Genomic DNA, 20,762 nt, shown 5'->3' on the forward strand with positions numbered 1-20,762 from the left:
TGCATGCATTCACCGGGAGCACTTTTGGAGACATTACGGTACCTCCGGAGGGACAAAAAGCAGTGGTCCTGTCACCACTTGTCTGTCTCTACTGTCACTTAGAGCAGGGTTAAAGGCTGGGGAACATGGACAGTAAAAGTGGGTTGCGTAATGTGGGATTTACAAGAAGAGAGAGGAGTCTTCAAGATGCTCATATAGAGATAATAAAAAATAATACAAAAAAAACCCAAAACACCTGAATTTTAACGTTAAATTTTAATATCCTAATCTATTGGAACAGCATTAACTTATTAAAGGCCCCGTTATACAGTTTTTTTCTCAGCATATCTTGTCCCAGTTCAGTAATCAGGAGCTGCGTGTTAGCATGCTAGTTGTTGTTAGCTTTACTGTGACGACAAAGCTCTACTCTGGTCTCTGAAAGTTGAGAAAAGCGCTTATAAACTCATCCTGGAGAGTAATTAGGACGCTTGGGATGTGTCATAGAAGCAATACACATTAACTTTGGATCACTGCAAACTGTGAAAAATGAGCTTGTTCTGTTTTTTACATCTTTAAATCAGTAAAAAATCAGGTTTAGCGCCTTAATTAACTTTGCAGTTTTCTTGTCTGTCTGACTATTCTTTTTTCATCCATCACCTGTCACCACTTCACTGCTGTGTTTGAGCCTGTCATTGGATCTCAGATACTGCAGAGTGAACGTCACAACAAGAGATACAGTTTTTTTCCACACTAATTACCTATCCCACTTGACTCACCTAGTCTGTTCACTCTTTAAGAAACGGTACTTTTTAGAATACCTTTCTAGCAGCATACTTGTACACCTACTCAAGTAATATATATTTTTTAATTGTTGAAATATACTCTTACTTTTTACTTTTTTTGGCTATACTCTATCCACATCTGTCCCAACACATGCAGTTTGTTTACAGAATTTTCTTTCTGGCTTGTATATTCCACCACAAACAACAGGTGCTGTTGTCAAGTGTTAATCTGTTTTATTCCTTTCATCTGTCGTTGAGTGCTAGTGATCCAAAGGTTGGTGGTTGGAAACCTGCTCTTGACATAAACATCATTACTAGAGCGGTCAGATCCACTGCCCCACAGGTTGGTGGTGCAATTCCAGTTCCCAAAGATGAATACTGTCATTTTGTCTTTGGGGAATACACTTAACCCACCTCGCCCCCAGTGTCTGTGTACACTGGTGTGTGAATGTGTGTGTGAACGGGTGAGTGGTTCCTTGACGTAAAGTGCTTTGAGTGACTTGAAGGTGGAAAAGCGCTGTATATAAATGTGACCATGATTATGATTTTATTCACATTATTGATACTTTGCAGTGACGTCATGGTTGGGGTATTCTGCATGTATGTCTATGGCAGAATGTTCAGCAGGTACCACGATGACCCAATCCACACATTAGCAAACACTGCCGAAGACGTTCTCTCTTTAAAACTTAAGAAAAAAATGCAAAATGGATTAAACAACACATTTGCACCAGCCTAAGGTCAATGCGACTCTTCTGTTCTGTTTCCCTTTTTTCTTATTTTATTTATTTGTAAAAGGACAGTACATATTAATGAACATTTAAAAATGTAAATATGCAAATGTTATAGCCAACGGGGCTAATTTCCATCTTCAGTCCCTTGGCAGGTTGATGGTAAACAACCTTTTTTGTTGAAAGTCACAAAAAAGCTTGCTAATACTAGCTAGCTTGTAACTGTAATGTTATTTAAGAGGGACTTATTTGGAATTTGAGTAACAGAGCTTCAGACAGGGCAGTGCCTTCGGTTAGCATCACGCCCTCATAGAATGTTGATGACGTCAGCTGCAAAAGTATCAATGGTTCACAGTGAGGCTGGATGACTAATAGATGGTCAAATGCCTGAATGATGTTATGGGAGTGCAATCCAACATGGCTCCACTGGACTAGTTATCCCTCTAACCATTTCCAATGCCTCTGCAGGTTTCACATTCAAAATTCACAAGCTTTATTTAAACAGATGTGGTAAAAGCGTTCCCATGTCGGACAGTGACAGCCCTTACATGAGCCAACTGTCAGGCTGCTCACATGGATCTGACAGGACAGGAGCTCATATAGTACTGTAATACCGTAATGGATTCATTTGTGACACTTTTTTAGTCAAGAAGCTGGGCTCAGGATGACAAGCAGACTTTACAATGAGAGTGACTGAGTGAATTACAATGAAATGAATAATGCACCAAAGTGAAACAATTATATAGAAAAGAAGCAGACGTCTTGTGCATACTCAGTGTTTCCAAAATGGTGGCACATGTGACGCTTACTTCACTCATTTATGTTGATAAAATGTTACTGTTCTATAGTCAATCTGTTATAAGTCTCCTTTTAACTGTTAAGAGAATATTAGAACCAAAAAATCTAATGTGGTGTTTAGTTTAGTTTATTGGTTTATTGGTTTATTTTAACAGGGATCATGCGCAAACACATTAATCTCATAAAACAAAAGACGCTTTACACCAGATTTAGCTAAAGCTGGTTTCCATCTGCAGGTTACAAACAATTAAGATGCATGTAAGTATTCATCCATTTGCAGTCAAACCATGCACTTTCTCGTTCTATCATTTAAAAACATCAAACTCTACATTTCCGCATTTAAAATTACTGAAATATTATGTCAAAAACGTGCATATAAACTACCGCATGCAAATCAGTGTTGACTTTTCTAACATTATCAGAGGCGTGCGTCGGGTCAGAAGTTCAGTCTGTCTGGAGCTTGTTCTTTTGTATGAGAATCCTGTCTGCGCAAAGGCTGAGCTACATCTGGTGAGGGATTGTTCTTATTTTTTACCGCCTTAAAACAGAACTAGTTCATTTTAATCAGTTTACAGCGCTTTAAAAGTATTCCTCAGTTACCCATATGCATCCTGAGCATCCTGATTATTCACTGTAATGAGTTTATAAGCATTTTCCACAACTTGCACCTTGAGTTTTGCCATTACAGTAACGCTAACTACAACTGGCATACTAACAGTGCACTGCCTGATTATTGGACAATAAAACACTTTACAATTAGTTGCAGACAGCGCACAGTGGACCTCAAGAGCTGCTTATAATATATCTGTACTGGGGAAATGGTTGCACAAATACACAGGAAAGAATCTGGTCCAGCCCCTTTTATGGTGAACAACATAATGATTAGATTGGATTTATTTTGTAGAGCCTGAAATCAGCAGCAGGGCTTCACAAAACTGTTGATTTAACAAACATAAATTGGTCATTGGTCAATAAAATGTGTCGTGTGTAATGAATGCTTATTGTTTGTTTATGTGGTTGTTTTTAATCTCTCATGATTCTCTCACTTTGAGCTTCCTGCCCACAAAAAAAATGGGAAATAAACGAACCTAAGCTAAAAGACGAGCGGATTAACCAACTGTTATGCCTGTCACGATGACACGATATATCGCTGTGGTAAATATACACGATGAACGATAATATTAAACTAATTTACGCCACTGAGACGATAACGCAAGAGCAGATTTAAAGCACAAAAACTATTCTAAATCTACAGTGTTTAGCAAAAAAACATGAGCTGTGATAAACAAACAGCCGAATGAAACACTTTAGTTCTTAGTTTGTATCTGTAATGAGTCATAGAAGTTATTAATTCAACCTTCAACAGCTCAAATCTAATCGATCATACTGCCAAAAAAAATAACAAAAGATTTCCCAGTGGTGCAAAGAAAATGTGCACAGTGACCCCAATCAATATAGTTCCATCTAGAGTTGGGCAATTAATCTAATTAATTTGATTAATTGGGGGTTTTAGTGGTTGAGATTTAGAAAAAATGCTAAATCGGGAAATCCAGTAGTAAACTTTACTCTTGATTTTCTTACTTAAGCAGGGTTATTATGCAGTTACAGTTAAAGATCTATACAAATATAATTTAAGACAATAATAGGATATAATAAGAATGAAACCGTAAAAAGCTTCCGCCGCTTGAAAGACGAGCATTCCCTGATATGACTTGATTAAAATGTATTGAAATCATAACGGTTGGATCGTCATGTGCAAAAAAATTGAGATTTTATTTTTTGACCATATCGCCCAGCCGCGGTTCCATCCACCAAGTCGATATATTGATTATCGTGACCACTCCAAACAGAGAGATGATACAAAGACAAATACTGCAGTAGATCCAAAATATGAAACACAGCTATTGCATCATCATTACATCTTTTCTTCTCACATGTCTCGGAGCAGCGTTCTCCTCTGTCTCTGGACATGTGTGGCCTGGCGGTCTCTCCTCTGCTGCGCTGTGGTCTTCTGTGACAGCTCGTCCTCACTCGCTTACATCAGATCATAAGAAGCAACGTCTCAAAAGGTTTACATCAAAATGGAGAATTAACACAGCAGTGACTGGAGCAGTGGAATCGGATCAGACGCATTTGGACAACAGGGCTCTTATCTATGGACATGTTCTATTCTCTGCAATGTTTTTTTCGTTTTTTTTTTTTTTCTAGGATGTAAGATATACCTGTTCCAATATCGGTCTGATTTTGAAAATGTAGTCGATATTTGACACATGATATTTTGTTTTGTGCTGCCTCGTGTTTGTCCTCAGGCATCAGATGTGTATTTTTGAACAGTCTATATTGCACTATTTTCTGATCTATGTTAGAATGTTGTTTCCTTATCAAAAACATACCCACAGTTGAGTTTTGTTTCATTTGCACATAACACACATACCTTGCAGAGTTCTTCTCTCAAACAGAAATACTCAGTTCCACCTTGTGATGTCATGTGGTGATACAGGAAGTGCTCCACTGTGTTTTTAAACCTCACACACCTTCACTAGAATGATTTAGATAATTTCAGCCCTGGAATTGCCGGTCTCTACTGAGCTAAAGGTACAATATAGCTAACGTGCTATATAATATAGCTATAGTTAACGTGAAAACTACCGCTTCATGACCATTTTGAGCTTTGACTAATCCTTTTTATTAGTCTGTCTACATCTCCAAACATGTGTGAATAAAACAAAACACAACTCCAGGTCTGTTTTTGAGGAGGTAACAATGTTCTACAATGGCTAAAAGCTCAGAAGAGGCAATTTTGCGTAATATGGGACCTTTAAAAAATAACTTGAAGAGCAATTTCAAAACTCAGTATTGGCTCAAAAATTCCATATCGGAACATCACAAAATATTTCTCTATATATTCTTCACAAGTTTCATATATCCAATCCAATCAGACATATTTTTGTCATTTTTACCTATATATCTTAACTGAACAAGGCAAGGCAATAGCGACTCCATGGAGACAAGCAATTGGTTGATCCTCATTAGAAAAATTCCACAGTCCACCTTTAACTTATGCATATGACTTCTGCAAATCACTGGACCGTTCAAACCCATTCACTTTCCCCAGTGTTTAACCAGCATTTACTCAGTTTCAAGTTTTCTAATCTAAATTCCATTAGATTTTCTATAACACATTTTGGTCCAATTGGTTGTTTATTCTGAAAATGGCATTGGTCTATTTTGCATATGACTCTCATATTTTCCTCTGTCTGTCAAACTGCAGTTAATTTGCATACATTTATTTCACAATTTGGAAATCAACTTAAACAGACAAGTTTCATTTTTCTCATAAAAGAGAAAGAAAGATCAGGCTAAACAGTAGCAGTTTATAGGCACAGTTTTCTGGAATATAAATCATTTCCCTGTTTAGATTCATTCATTTGGCCAAAGGTTCATATAATACAGGGAAAACAACAATTCTTTACCTATATTTTAACCAATACAGTCAGGGAGGTAACAGTAACTGAAATACTGTGATATCTTTATTGTCAAAAGTCTCACAATAATATCATGGTCTGTCACATTATATTAAATTAAGTCCCTTTGCTTAAATGCCTTGTTTTACGTAGCAACAGCAAATAAACAGAGGAAACTATGTCCACTGTGAGCCATTTCACTGCAGGCAACGTGAAGAAATATGTTTTATATCGTTATTGGGATTCTGACAGTGTTCAGTGCCTTTCAAGTTTGTTTATGTTGTACATTTAAAAACTATTTCAATTCTGCAAAGTGCTTCACATAAAAGTCAACAAAAAACAAATGTATAGACTCTATGATACATAGGAAAAGAACAATAAAACACCAAGATATCCCGTGTTAAATGCCAGGGAGAAGAGGTGGTTAAACTGTGTTAAAGACTGAGTCAGGCTACTTTTTGCATTTAAATGACCTTAAAAAAAATATTGCAATAAATATCTTAGTGGTAGATACATATAGTGATAATACTGTACTGTGAGACATGGATATCATTACATCTCTATACACGGGTGAGCAATATTGACAAAAAATACCCAGAGTAGCCTTCCACATACAGACAATATTATATGTAAATGCCTGTAAATTGTTGAGATTTAAGTACTGTAATGTGAACCACACAAGTGCACAATACTCAATACTCAATTTTGCACACCTTCATATTTTAAAAAGAGGTGAAACTGAATTGTATTTTAACTGAAAACCATCTTTTTAGTAAATGTTATATCCTCAGAATGCTTTTGTAGGAATATTTTGAACACCAATATCATTAACATAAGAACATATATATAATCGTGTAATACAGTACAGCTCAAACAGTAGACTTGTGATCATTTGGTATGAACATAAACTCATCACACATTGAATCATTAAATATTTGTGTTGATTGTGTTTCAGAAACCTGCAGACCAGTGCCGCTACATCGTGGGCAGCGTCCTGAGTGAGGGAGAGGAGAAGCCCGATGAAGAGTTACAGAAGCTCTATGAGAAGTTTGGTTTTAAAGTTTTCTCTCTGCCTGAAGTGAGCCACGCTGTCACCTCCTCCTTCCCCTGCACCTCCCCGATGTCCCACGTGGTCGCCCCGAACAGAGTCTACCCCCAGCTCGGCGCCTACATCCAGGTACGGACGCTCCAGTGTGACCTTTGACCTTTACACAGGCGTTTTAGATTTGAGTCGTGGAAATGTTGTTATAAGAACTGGTTTGGCCATCATGTGTGGTGCAATCAGAATTTTAAAGGTACACTGTGTAACTTTGCTTGTTGCCCCATCCAGGTGTTATTGCGTTGCGTGGAATGTTTCACAGTATGGCATTAAACTGAGCTGGCTTGCCTCTCCTCAGACTTCCGTGTTGGTTTGGGGATAGATACATAGTTAGATTATCGCCATATTCCAGGCAAAGCAGTGACGTCTCCATGGAAACAAACACGTGGCGGATCCCCCATTGGAAAAGTTACACAGTGCTCTTTTAGGTCTTTTTGATGGTGGTGGTGGTGTTATTTATTTGGATTTCCATTAGCAACTGCAGTTATTAGGATGTTACTAGATCCAAAATCTGATTATTATATTATTTTCATAGAATTTTAAAAAGTTTAGTTAAAAAATGTATTCCAAAACAAACTGAAAAAACGGTTTATTTGAATAAATTAACGGAAGAGATGATGAACCTCATTGGATTATAGCTAAAAACTGCCATATGTTTGCAAACTTTAACCAATTAATACAACTTGTGATTAAAAATGTTGCATTTAAGACACTAAAATACAATGTATACTAATATTTTTACAAGATATCAGCTACATGGGCATTGTAAAAAAAATGCACTATCCAATTCATAATGACTTGTGTTTCTACTCTTCTAACAACTAAATAGAGTTCGTAATTATCACTTAATTCGTTTTTTCTTCTGCTTTCACCACAACAGCTGTTATGAAACCTTAGTACGTCTGTAATTCATAACATGCCAAAATACTATCATGACAAAAACACACCAGTACTATTGTCGGATTTGAAATTACACGGCTTGATTGCGAACTATTTAAAACTCTCATTTATAATTCACTACCCTCTGTTTAGCAAGCGCATCCAACCTTTTTTAAAATCATCCAAGGATTTTCCACACTGCCAAAATTGTGTTCCTGTCAGTAAATGAGAGACACACTTGTATTTGATAGAAATTTGGCTGCGCTCGCTGTGGGGGAACTGCAGCCCAGAATCTAAATGGTAATTGGATCAACAAATCTATAAATTATTCAGCTCAGGGACGTGGGGTTTCCTAATTTGCAGTGAAAACATGAAATATACCACACTGACCCTGGATAGAATTAAGCAACAGGTGGTGAAGCAACACGTTTAATAAGGCAAAAATAATGGTGAAATACTTATGTAATTTTGCAAACGAATTAAATATAACACCATGACTGGAATTCAAATGTGTGCCAGGTTTGCCCTTGTCGGAATGGCTCAAAGACTTTTCAGTTCAGAATGTTTAGTCAACTTTGCTGCTGGATGTATGATTATTCACCATAGACTGTTTATATAAATGGACAGAGCTAACCTGCTAGCCGCCGTGTTCCAAATAAGAAGTGAAACATGGGCTTCAGTTCACTTTACATTTAATACTGTCACCCCTCTCTCATCGTTTTGGTCTTAAAATGTTCATATTAATCCAAGCTACATAATCTTGGTGTCTTCATTTGGGTATTGTGTCCATGAATCAAGATATGAACATTAACAAACAGACCAATCAGGCGCCTTCTTTCCCCTGAGGTCGCTCCTGCTACCGTTACCAACAGGTGTGATTGACAGCGTTGCTAAGAGCCCACTCCCTGCTAAACCAGTGGTGCGCACAGGAAGGGGTGTTATCTTCAACGGCCTCTCTGAATCAGCTCTGCGTTTGCTCTGATTCTCACGGTCGGAATTCCAAATAAGGATCTCGGCACGAACGCTATGGGTGACGTCACACTCACTTAGTCCACTTCTTCCTACTATATTTCTTGCATTAACGATCAGGCTATTTTGTAATAATGTCCAAATATCCAATGAAAATGGTGCGTTCAAGATTTCCCACGATGCATCTTGATAAGGAGTACACAGCAATGGCCCTATATACCAGTCCATATTGACCACAATGCATTGCAAGAGTCAAAAAAACAGCAGACAGGGCAACAGATATCAGTGAAAGTTGATGAGGAGCTGCTTCAATGTACTGCTGACCTGTAATTAAAGAAGACATATTATGCTTTTTCCAAGTACTTAGTTACTTATTGGGCTGTAACACAAGAACATGATTATTTTACGTTGCTATTTGTGGACCACACTATTGATTTTAAATGGTCTAATGATGGAAATGGGATCACTGATAGACCCCTTCTCTTCATAGTAGCACATTGTCATTTACTCATTTTTAATTTTGAAAAGTGGCTACGTGACACTTTTGAACCCCACATGTATCACTCAGATTCTTAATTTTTCTTAGTACAGGAATGTGGGTGGGTATAGGGGGTGAGTGAAAATGGGAATTTTCTGAGCACTCAAACATCAAACGCAAGCCAGTACAGGATTACTCAAACATGTATGAATCAGAATACTGGTCTAAGTACGTATATAACATAAACCTCAAAACAGTAACTTTTACATGACATCTGTCCTTTAAAGGTCCTATATTACGCAAAATTTACTCTTGTGAACGTCTAGTCATTGTATAATGTTGTACCTCATCAAAAACATACCTTTACATACCTAGACATTATTAGTCTGTTTACAAATCCAATGCTCAAAATGCTCAGTTCCACCTTGTGATGTCATAACACACTAGTTTTAAAGTTAACAGCTCCGTTTACCTTTTATTCAGGTAGAGAGTGACAATTCTAGTGCTAAAATCATCCAAATGATTCAAGTGAAGGTGTGTGGAGTTTAAAATCACAGTGGAGTACTTCCTGTATTACCAGATGACATCACAAGGTGGAACAAACTGTTTTGGATGGACTAATAGTAATAATAAGGATTGTTTCTACCTACAGTACTGTATTTCTGGCATAAGATGGCCACAGCTGCACTTGTCATGTCTGTGGTTTCAGTGCGCACTTCAGAAGACGAGAGTTCATCAGGAGTAGCTTAAGTATTGGCTCTAAGCAGCAGCACTCAAGTAGGAGGAAGCCCTGGGACCGCTGTGCTCAGGATGCCCCTTAAAAAGCTTTTGACATTTATGGTGACATTTGAACACATGGAGTGATTTTAGAGTGCCCTGTTGGAAAGGTTCTCATTTGTGTATGGAGATTTTTAATCAATAAAATAATAATTAACAAAACATTTAAAATATCACATAGAAATACCCTGAGGATGCATGACCATGAAGTAAGAAGATGGGCAGAAGTGAACGGTTATATGGAAAATGGTTCTCGATGTTAGAAAGATAACACGGTCAGAGAATGTACAAAATCATAAAGATTGTGGGATGTTCCTGGTTTAGCTTCATCAGTGTCTATCAGACGTGCTTTAGACCTGGTTTAGTTCTGGGTTAGACCTGTTCTCAGTCTGCATTAGTCACTTTCTATCAAAAACGGTCCAAGAAATCACTACTATTCTAAACTACGAGAAGTGAAGGCTGTCTGAAAACGTGACAAATACGCACTGCAGTAGTTATGGCAACTTAAAGATTCATTCATTCATTCACACTTGTCCTGGTTTTGGCCCAGTTTAGTTCAGTTTAATTCAATTTTTGTTTATCCAGCACATTTAAATACAACTTAAGCTGCCCAAAGTGCTTCACATAAATCTAATATGCAGATAATATGATGCATAGTCTTGGTGTAGACTTGGTTTGGTCCTAATTCTGGTCCAGCCCTGGTTTAGTTGTATGTATAGTCCCATTTTAATCCCAGTTTTGAATCCAATCCACCCTTAAAGCTACGTATATCATGTATATAATTCATAGTGCCTGATTGATGTGTTATTTTCATATTGACTTCCACTGGAATATTCACAATAGAAAGTCTTAATGGTGCAGTTCATTACAGATTGTTGATGTTTTAATCTTAATACATTTGTCTTTTAATCAGAATTTTATGAAATCATTGCATTTTAACACAAACAGTCAAATGTACTCTTCCAAACTCTGAATTCTGCTCCAACGGAATGATAATACATAAGTTCTATATCCCACTTTTCAATAGAAAATCAAAGACGCTTTATATAGGCAAGAAAAAACTTGTACTCCCAGAGGATTGGCTGTGGAGCTTTTGATTAAAAAAACCCTCTGATCTGATCATTGGTGATTTGAAACAACTTGCGATTCAGTTCAAATATGATTAATTCCATCTATTCTCTGGAAACTGCTATTCAGGCCTGTCACGATAACATATTTTGAAGTTTGAAGTAAATATACACGATAAATGATGATATTGAAACTAATTTATGTCCCCGATGCAATAACTCAAGAGCGGATTTAAACCAAAAAAACTATTCTAAGTGTGCAATATTGTTAGAAAATCATGAGCTGTAATAAATAAACAGCAGAATGAAACACTTAAATACTGACGTTTTCATCCGTAGTGAGTCATAGAAGTTATTCATTCAACCTTTTATAGCTTAAATCTTATCATATAGCCAAAAAATAACCAAAAATTTCCTGGTAGTGCAAAAAAACTGACACATGATAAATACGAACCACAAAAAGTTTCATATATTGAACTATAAGTGGATATAGTCATTATCGAGACAACGCAATTTTTCAGTATCTTTAATAAAATGAATATGAAAGTTTAGATTCAGATTTTCAGTCAACAGTGAATTGAAATGTGTTTGTACGAGAAGTGAAGTACGTCCTTGAGTGATTCACATAGTCCCGTATTATAGGTATAGTTACAGTCATTAGCTGGTGATGAATAAAAGCTCCTTGGATAGAGGTGAGTGAAGGATGTCTTTGTGTATTAAACCGTCTCCAGATGCTGCTGTTTTTGCCTCAGGCTTTATTGCACCTTGTTCTCCGCCTTAACGACCTAAAAGGCACTGGCTAACAAATGTCCCTCGCTGGCTTCCTTCACGAATAACTAATGTGATAACTCCAGTTGGTGTTATGTTTTTATCTCTGCAAAACTTAGAGAGGAAGAAAACATGATCCTGTTTTACTAATATACAAGCTGTGTTCAGTCACAGATATTTTATTTAAAGCTGTTTTGTAACGTTTTTGGCATAGAAATGTTATTCCGTTGCCTTTTCTGTTTCAAAGTTTGGCATTAAAGTTGTCTAAGTTGCTATTACAGTACAATAGTTTTGGTTTTCTCAAAAATACCTCAAAAAACACGCATTTTTATTGTGAGTACTGTCGCATCTCCATAGATCTGACTTGGGTCTCACCTGGTTTAGTTCTGTGTTCGTCTTGAGTTAGACCTGGTTTAGTTCTGGGTTGGTCCTGCGTTAGACCTGGTTTAGTTCTGGGTTGGTCCTGCGTTAGACCTGGTTTAGTTCTGGGTTGGTCCTGCGTTAGACCTGGTTTAGTTCTGGGTTGTTCTGGGTTAGACCTGGTTTAGTTCTGGGTTGTCCTGAGTTAGACCTGGTTTAGTTCTGGGTTGGTCCTGAGTTAGACCTGGTTTAGTTCTGTGTTCGTTTTGAGTTAGACCTGGTTTAGTTCTGGGTTGTCCTGGGTTAGGCCTGGTTTAGTTCTGGGTTGTCCTGAGTTAGACCTGGTTTAGTTCTGGGTTGTCCTGAGTTAGACCTGGTTTAGTTCTGGGTTGTCCTGAGTTAGACCTGGTTTAGTTCTGGGTTGTCCTGAGTTAGACCTGGTTTAGTTCTGGGTTGTCCTGAGTTAGACCTGGTTTAGTTCTGGGTTAGTCCTGCGTTAGACCTGGTTTAATTCTGGGTTAGACCTGGTTTAGTTGTGCATTAGTCCTGGGTTGGTCCTGCGTTAGACCTGGTTTAGTTCTGTGTTCGTTCTGGGTTAGACCTGGTTTAGTTCTGTGTTCGTCTTGAGTTAGACCTGGTTTAGTTCTGTGTTCGTCTTGAGTTAGACCTGGTTTAGTTCTGGGTTAGTCCTGAGTTAGACCTGGTTTAGTTCTACGTTAGATTTCTTCAGAAGCATTCGATCAAAAAAATAAAAAAATAAAATCCAACAATAAAGCCTATCTATCACACTTTACCCAGAGGTGACGAGGTATTCTATTGAAAGCCCAGGCAAAGTATAAAATAAAACATCTTTTTCCTTCTTTGCCTAAAAAAACACCAGGCGCTCTTCACAATAGTAAAACCCAGATCCTTCCCACTCCTCACACGTTAACTGTCTGGTCACTTCAGCGTTGTTGTGCAGTGGTCTCATGTCTTATTCAGTGGTCTCTGTGCACAGTGGAAGATGAGCAGTGACACAGACTAAACGCTCTGAATGACTTTAGCATCCCTCTGTGTTAAACCTCACATTTATGGCGTGTGTTATTACGTAACCGCAGCCAGCCCATGTTATCAGCTACACTGATGTCGCCATTTTGTTTTCCCTCTCGTGTCTCGTTTTTGATCCATAGCCTGACCTAAAGTTTAGTATTAAAGGGCCCATATTACGCTATTTTATGATTTGTTATAAAGTTGTTTCCTCATCACAAATATACATGGAGTTGTGTTTTGTTTCATTCACACATGTTTAACACACAGATTCTTTCTTTCTTCTTTTAGGCTGTGTTTTTTTCTCGCAAACAGAAAACTGTTCCACCTTGTGATGTCATCATGTGGTAATACAGGAAGTGCTCCACTGTGTTTTTAAACTCCATACACCTTCAATAGAATCATGTCAACCCTAGAGTTACCAATCTACTGAAAGAAAGGTAAACTGTTAACTTGAAATATACCACTTCATGACGTCACAAGGTGGACCAGAGCATTTTGAGCTTTGGAGATGTAGACAGACTAATAATAAAAGGTTACTCAAACATGTGTGAATGAAACAAAACACAACTCCAGGTGTGTTTTTGAGGAGGTGACAGTAGGACCTTTAAAATGCGTATGACAGATTAGACTCATTTCATTAAAACATAGTTAGCGTAGTTAAACATATAAATAAAACAAAAATAAATAATGTTGCTTAGTTTGTATCTAGTTTGTAATTTCAGTGAAGTATATTGTTTTACTTCCTGATTGGCAGCAGTAGAGGTAATTCCATAACTGTTACCAAGCGACCATCATGTTAACACAGGCCACCATGTGTCTCATTTACACAATACTAATGACAACACCTTTATGTTGTTACATGACGGTTTGAACTGTCAGAAAAATGGTTTTCTCTGTGCATAAATTATCTCTGCATTTTGGATGAAGTTGTCCTCTACTTCCTGTGTTTTTGCACTTTTCTTTTCAACATTTGTTCCACAAATTGCCACTTGAAGGTTGCAGCGGTGGAAGCAGTACTCAATTGTATTATTTAAATAAAAGTACAGATATGACAGCGAAGAATACTCAAGTAAAACTAAAAGTAGCATATGAAAAATCTACTTAAGTAAAAGTATCAAAGTACCAACATGTACTTAAAGAGTAAAAAGTAAAAGTATTTTGTGGAGATTTTGGGGTCTTATAAAGCTTTAAATGTAGTGATTTTGATAAAAAAAACAAAAACTGTTGAATTTTGTTCAATAGAAACTATTGAAGCTACAATTTTTCTGGCTGTTTTTAGTTGTATATTTTTGTTTGACTGGTTACCAGATTAGACTAGATTAGCATGATAAACATAAGCAGGACACTATTCCTTATTTCATAACTATATCTTACCTTCTCATCAGAAGAAGCGGGTCTGTTTTTTTACCCAGTGCAGATCTGAGTTCTCTCCATTTCTCAAACGCTGCTTCGATGTTTACTTTTCTGACTTGGCACCGGTCGGACTCTGATTTTGCCCTTTTGGTTGCACTAGAGAAAACCTTTCTTTTCTTGATTTTACGTGGAGTCTCTGATGGTGTGTGCAAAGCGTTGGAGGCCAGTCTCTTTCTTGACGATGCAGAATCCATCTTCCAACTGCTATGATGGTCAAAAACACAGCTCTGTTTAGTTATGGCGGCGCACCAGTGAACCGAGGACGTGCATTGCATCACTTCCACTGAGACAAGTTTTTCGAATGAGAATTGCTCTTATAAAATTCAGTTTATGAGCTTATAGAGGCAGCTGAGGAGGAACACTCTTCGCATCAGGCTTTTGCTTAAGTGAAATATTGTCATTTTGAGAATTTAAACTTTTAAAATGTAGCTTTAAAAATAAACCCCTCAGCCTTTTTATGCAGATCATAAAAATACTTTAACATTTGAGAGTAGGTATCTGTACTTTCTACTCCACTACATTTTCCAAAGCCTATGCCTAAATATTTGACTTAAGTACAATATTTTACCTCTTTTACTTTGTTACATTCCACCACTGGATGGTTGTAAAACTATAAATATTTAGCACACGTACGATCCCACCAAACCAAGTAATAATTAGAAAACATGAAAACCTGTCGTATGCACTTTAAGACACTTGGACCTCTTCTTGTACATGTGAGCTAATAACAGGCTGGCGTTTAGTGTGCACTCGCTACTGATCAATAATGAAGCATCTGCGTTTAGTGGGGAACGAGAGCGAGTGCAAGGAATACATGGGCCCTGATGTAATATGTATGAGAGGTTGAGTAGTACTGAGGGGGGACACGGTGACGTAGGGGGGCTCTTATAGGGAGCGCCATCAGGACACTTCCATAAAGGTTAGAAACATGTGGCAGCTCATTGAAATATTAACAGGGAAAGAACTAGGACTATACCATGCACTTGACTTCCTTGAGCTGCAATAGATTGTCACGTTTGCACAATGAACGGCTCCAAAACAGACCCAGTGTCGCAAGAAGTTTTAAGCAGATTTAATAAGGCCAACGGGGACGGTATAGAGACAATCTCACAAATGAGGAAGGGAACACACAGACTAAAAAAGGGGAGCTGATGAAACGCAGGTGCAGCACATTGGGCGGGGTAAAAATCAAAGGTGGGAACACAAGAGGGCAGGAAAAAATAAATCAATTAGCAAAATAAAAGGGGAGTAAACAGGATGTGATGAGACATGACGTATGGCTGTGTTCACTTCACGCTTCACTGGGTTGGTCCTGGTTTGATCCAATGTAGATTTGGTTTTTGTCCTGTTCTAGTCCTGGTTTGGTCATGTTTTAGTCCTGGTTTGACCCTGTTCTAGTCCTGGTTTGGTCCTGTTTTAGTCCTGGTTTGACCCTGTTCTAGTCCTGGTTTGGTCCTGTTCTAGTCCTGGTTTGGCCCTGTTCTAGTCCTGGTTTGGCCCTGTTCTAGTCCTGGTTTGGTCCTGTTCTAGTCCTGGTTTGGTCCTGTTCTAGTCCTGGTTTGGTCCTGTTCTAGTCCTGGTTTGGCCCTGTTCTAGTCCTGGTTTGGCCCTGTTCTAGTCCTGGTTTGGTCCTGTTCTAGTCCTGGTTTGGCCCTGTTCTAGTCCTGGTTTGGTCCTGTTCTAGTCCTGGTTTGACCCTGTTCTAGTCCTGGTTTGGTCCTGTTCTAGTCCTGGTTTGACCCTGTTCTAGTCCTGGTTTGGTCCTGTTCTAGTCCTGGTTTGGTCCTGTTCTAGTCCTGGTTTGGTCCTGTTCTAGTCCTGGTTTGGTCCTGTTTTAGTCCTGGTTTGACCCTGTTCTAGTCCTGGTTTGGTCCTGTTCTAGTCCTGGTTTGGCCCTGTTCTAGTCCTGGTTTGGTCATGTTTCAGTCCTGGTTTGGTCCTGATCTAGTCCTGGTTTAGTTCCTGTTTTTTTCCTAGTATTGTCCAAATTTTGATGTGACGTGTTTGCAAGTGTAAGTACAATATGTTGGGAACAACAGAAAATAAAGGCAGTTCACTTTAGAAAGTTTTATATTAACCTCTATTGTTACTTTTTGACATTTGACCCATTTTTTATAAAAAAAAAACAAACATCTAAACGCCTCACTTTGCTTGTCAAAAATGAAACAGTTTCTTTGTTACTTTTATAACTGTTGATAATAGTTTTAGTAGTTGTTGTTTTTTGGTTGCTTAATCTAATGACATTGTTATTGTAATATTAATACTACAATTTCTGGGTCAGTTTCAGCCCAGACGATACTAGAACCATTCAGAAAAGACCCAATTTTATGTGTTTTTTCATGTATTGACACATGTTCATAATCAAATATTATCCATGAATGTAAAGCCTCTTTAGTTTAAGCGGGGTATTAATGGTTGCATTTACATTGTCTAATGCTGCAAGTTTAATTGCAATTTTTGAAGTACCGTATACTCCATAAACAACTAAATATTGTGTCTTATTCTGCATCACAACTGGTAAGACTGTAGTTTAGATCTGTACAAATCATCTTCAGAAATACATACATTGTCAGTTCATATTTCAGTGTTTTTGTCAGCTGTCCTTGGCCCGTTTAAAATATGAAGAGAATCCTACAGAATTATTAAAATACATCTAATCACAATTGCTTTACTTGTCAGAAAAATCATACTTGGATACTTTCCTGGAATTGTTCACCTCTACTATACATTAGTGAAGATAGTGCAGCAGTAGCTCAGTTGTTAATGCCGTTGTTGTGTTCTTGGGCAAGACACTTAACCTTCTTCATGTCCAGTGTCTGCGCACATTGATGTATAATGTGTGTGTAAATGCATGGTTCCTTGATGTAAAGTGCTTTGAGAGCCTTATAATGCTATTCTGATCTGTGATGATGTGGTATTTTTTTTTTTTTTTTTTTTTTTTTTTTTACATTATTCTGACCTTGAATACAAATTAAACATGACTATTCCCACGTGTGCCGTGTCTTTTATGCTAATTGAGCTAAAGTCATTGTTCATATAATGCCTGGAAGCATCTGGGATATCCCTGTAAATTCCGCTGAAGCTGCATTGTTTCATCAGAGACGTGGCTAAGGCTGAAGGAATCTCAAGAAAAGCTTATCTATACACAGTTCGTAGTATCACTGGGAGGTCGGCATCAATTAGTCATTTAAGTGTGTGCGTGTGCCGTGATAGCTCCCCCTGGGGGTCAAAAACAATATAGAAAACCACAGGAGAGAAACTATTATAAAAGAGTGTGTCAAAGGAAATGAACTGGAGCTTGGTCATTGGACAGCTAACATGTTTAGACTTTATATTTAGCCTTTATTTGTGAATATGCCATGTCTCTACACTGCAAGAGGAGCTTAAGATAAAGTGGTTTGGTAAAGATTGTCCAGAGAGCGTTAGTCCCCTGCTGTTTTTACCTGAAGGGATGTGCAGTAATGAAGAAACATCAGCATAAATAAGTGAATATAACCAGGCCTGCTATTTCACATCACCACACACTGACAGTTTTCAGCTGGATTCCAAGAGAGTGAAATATCGATGCAATTCTTTAATAAACATACATCTAATTATAAAACACAGTATAATACATTACTGACAAGAAGTTCTGCACAAAACAATAAACTCTCTCCCAGATATTTCACTAGATTTATATTATCAACAAGGTGATGGTGGAAATATCAACATATTAACAATTATAATACTAAATTAGTAGTCCCAGGCCAACTTCACTAATGGATCTATATAAAGCACATGTGTCAAACTCAAGGCCCGCGGGCTAAATGCGGCCCTCCACATCATTTTATGTGGCCCTCGACAGGGTAAATTAAAAGGTACGATCTTCTTAAAATCTCAATTTATCAGGAGGTACTTAGTTACACAGCCATATTTTTACATCTAGACAAATGTATATGCAATATTTGTAACTTGAATAAGTATAAATACAGAAACAGTTAATTAACAAGTTATAAAATTAGTTAGATTTATTTTACATTTGGCCCTTTGAGAGGAGCCATTTTGCTGACGTGGCCCTCGATGAAAATGTGTTCGACACCCCTGATATAGAGTTATAGACGCGTTGCTCAGGCTGAATATCTGCTCTATGTTTCACAACAGAATCACTATTCACTTAACTTAACATAATAATAACAACTTTGAAATCTGTTTTTATGGACTTTTTTTTGGGTAGATGTTTCTCTCACCCAACAAATGTCCAATTCTTGAAGCAATACTGCGTCATTTTTTAGTGGCGGCATGTCATCGGCACAACTCCATGTAGGCCTGTCACGATAAACACTGTATCAACTTATCGTTTAATATATGTTAGATGGAACAATCCTTTTTGGGGGTCAGTATTTATAGTGGGTACTTTTTCTTAGTACTACTTGTTATTTTCCTTTTCTACGATTAGATTTGAGCTGCGGAGGGTGGAATAAATAACTTCTCTGACTCGTTATATATACAAACTAACTACCAAAGTGTTTCATTCTGTTATGTATTTATTGCCCTATCAGATTATTGTGTCAGTGCCATAAATTAGTTTCAATATTATCGTTTATTTTCTGTATTTTCTTCAGCAAAATATCATACTTCAAAATTTCTTATCGTGACAGGCAAAATAAAATTACATGCTGGAGAACATTTCATCCAAAGCAATCATATTTCCATGGCGACAAACAGGTGGAGTCTGTCTTCCATGCCACGTTTGAGTCAGGTTTGTGGAGATGCGAGCGTGCTTACAGTATGGAAGCATGTTTTTAGTGCAATTCACGCATCCATAATGAAAGTTCATGTCTTTATTTGACTTATTTGTGGCTAAAAAGTTGTGCAGTGGAGCTTTAAGTTGCCGCGTTTCAATGAACAATGCAAAACAAAATATATCCTGGATGGCCCTCAAAATGGTGCCTACGAACAGGAACCCTAAGATTAGCCTCGATTAGATTTGTACATTTGTTTACCAGACAAGACTTAACAATAGAACATAGCAGTGAATATTTTTGACACATTATCAAAAGCGTCAGACATCATCTCACCGGTGCAGGGGCCGTGTGAGGTCTCGTTTACCTGCGACTACACCTGAACCAGCACCTCGACCCCCTAATCAGGTCAGCACGTGAAATATAGACGCTCTGGACTAGCAAAATACATTTTCTGTTTTTAATATAACATATAATGGCATCGAGAAGTTGCAGAAAAGGCACTGAATAAACCATGAGTTGAAGAGAGGTGAGGAATCAACACTCGCAAACCTGTGAATCTGCAACTGAGGGAGAAATAAAACCTGTGTGAGTCTAAGTAACAACCCCCGACCATCTGTGAGTACAAACATGGGAACTAAAACTAATCTGAATCATCTGATCATCACATATTAGTGGTTGGCTAATGTAGAGTATGATTATTATTATTATTTTACACTGAGGCACTTGTGTGTTCTAATAGGTCAGTGAGAATTACGCAGCATGAAAAAAAGACATACACGTTTAAAGTTTAGATGGTTGAAACCAGAATGAAACCCACAAGACATGGAGAGAACAACGCAAACCCCAAACCTCCAAACAATATCTTCACATTGTTATTCAACCTGAAAAAGTACAGATGCATTAGAACTCATTTATACAAACAGATTAGACAACCAAGACAAGCAACAATATTCACTGGGTGGACTAAGAAAACATTACTGTGCATAGCGGCGTTCTGTGTGGTATATTGACAATAATTAGCACTGAAATTAGCATAAAAGCTAGCAACCATGTAATTAACAATGACAGTTCATGCTTTTATTTTGCAGCATTAAAGTAAATGATAGAATGTCTATAACAGTACGAGGCTGTGTGAAACTATACAAGTATGTCACTCCTGGATCCTTCTTTTTGTATCCGACTATCAGTTTTTTGACAATCCTCCGCTGCACGTACCAACTGAAGATCTTGTATTTCCATGACTCCTTTTCCCATACACAGATATCCTTCAAAACAGAGCATAGCAACTGCTTTTTATACCTAAAAAAGAAAAAAAAGTACTTTTATTCTGCTACAAATGAACACCCTCTTATCTTATATTTACCTGAATTCTTTCATATACCCAATTATATGTCCAAACCCTGCATTCCAATACTTCTACTTTCTATATCTGTAAATGTTTTTAT

The 20,762-nt window shown here is 37.6% G+C and overlaps 1 protein-coding gene across 1 annotated transcript in view; it reads left to right on the forward strand.

Moving 5' to 3' along the window:
• Positions 1-20,762, forward strand: part of tex264a (testis expressed 264, ER-phagy receptor a) — a 123,160-nt gene that overhangs the window by 26,771 nt on the left and 75,627 nt on the right. The window contains exon 2 of the mRNA XM_033965922.2: positions 6,710-6,931. Coding sequence (XP_033821813.1) covers positions 6,710-6,931 — 222 coding nt within the window. The remainder of the gene's footprint in view (positions 1-6,709; positions 6,932-20,762) is intronic.

The sequence above is a fragment of the Periophthalmus magnuspinnatus genome, chromosome 5 (assembly GCF_009829125.3).
Source record: "Periophthalmus magnuspinnatus isolate fPerMag1 chromosome 5, fPerMag1.2.pri, whole genome shotgun sequence".
Classification (NCBI taxonomy): Eukaryota; Metazoa; Chordata; class Actinopteri; order Gobiiformes; family Gobiidae; genus Periophthalmus; species Periophthalmus magnuspinnatus.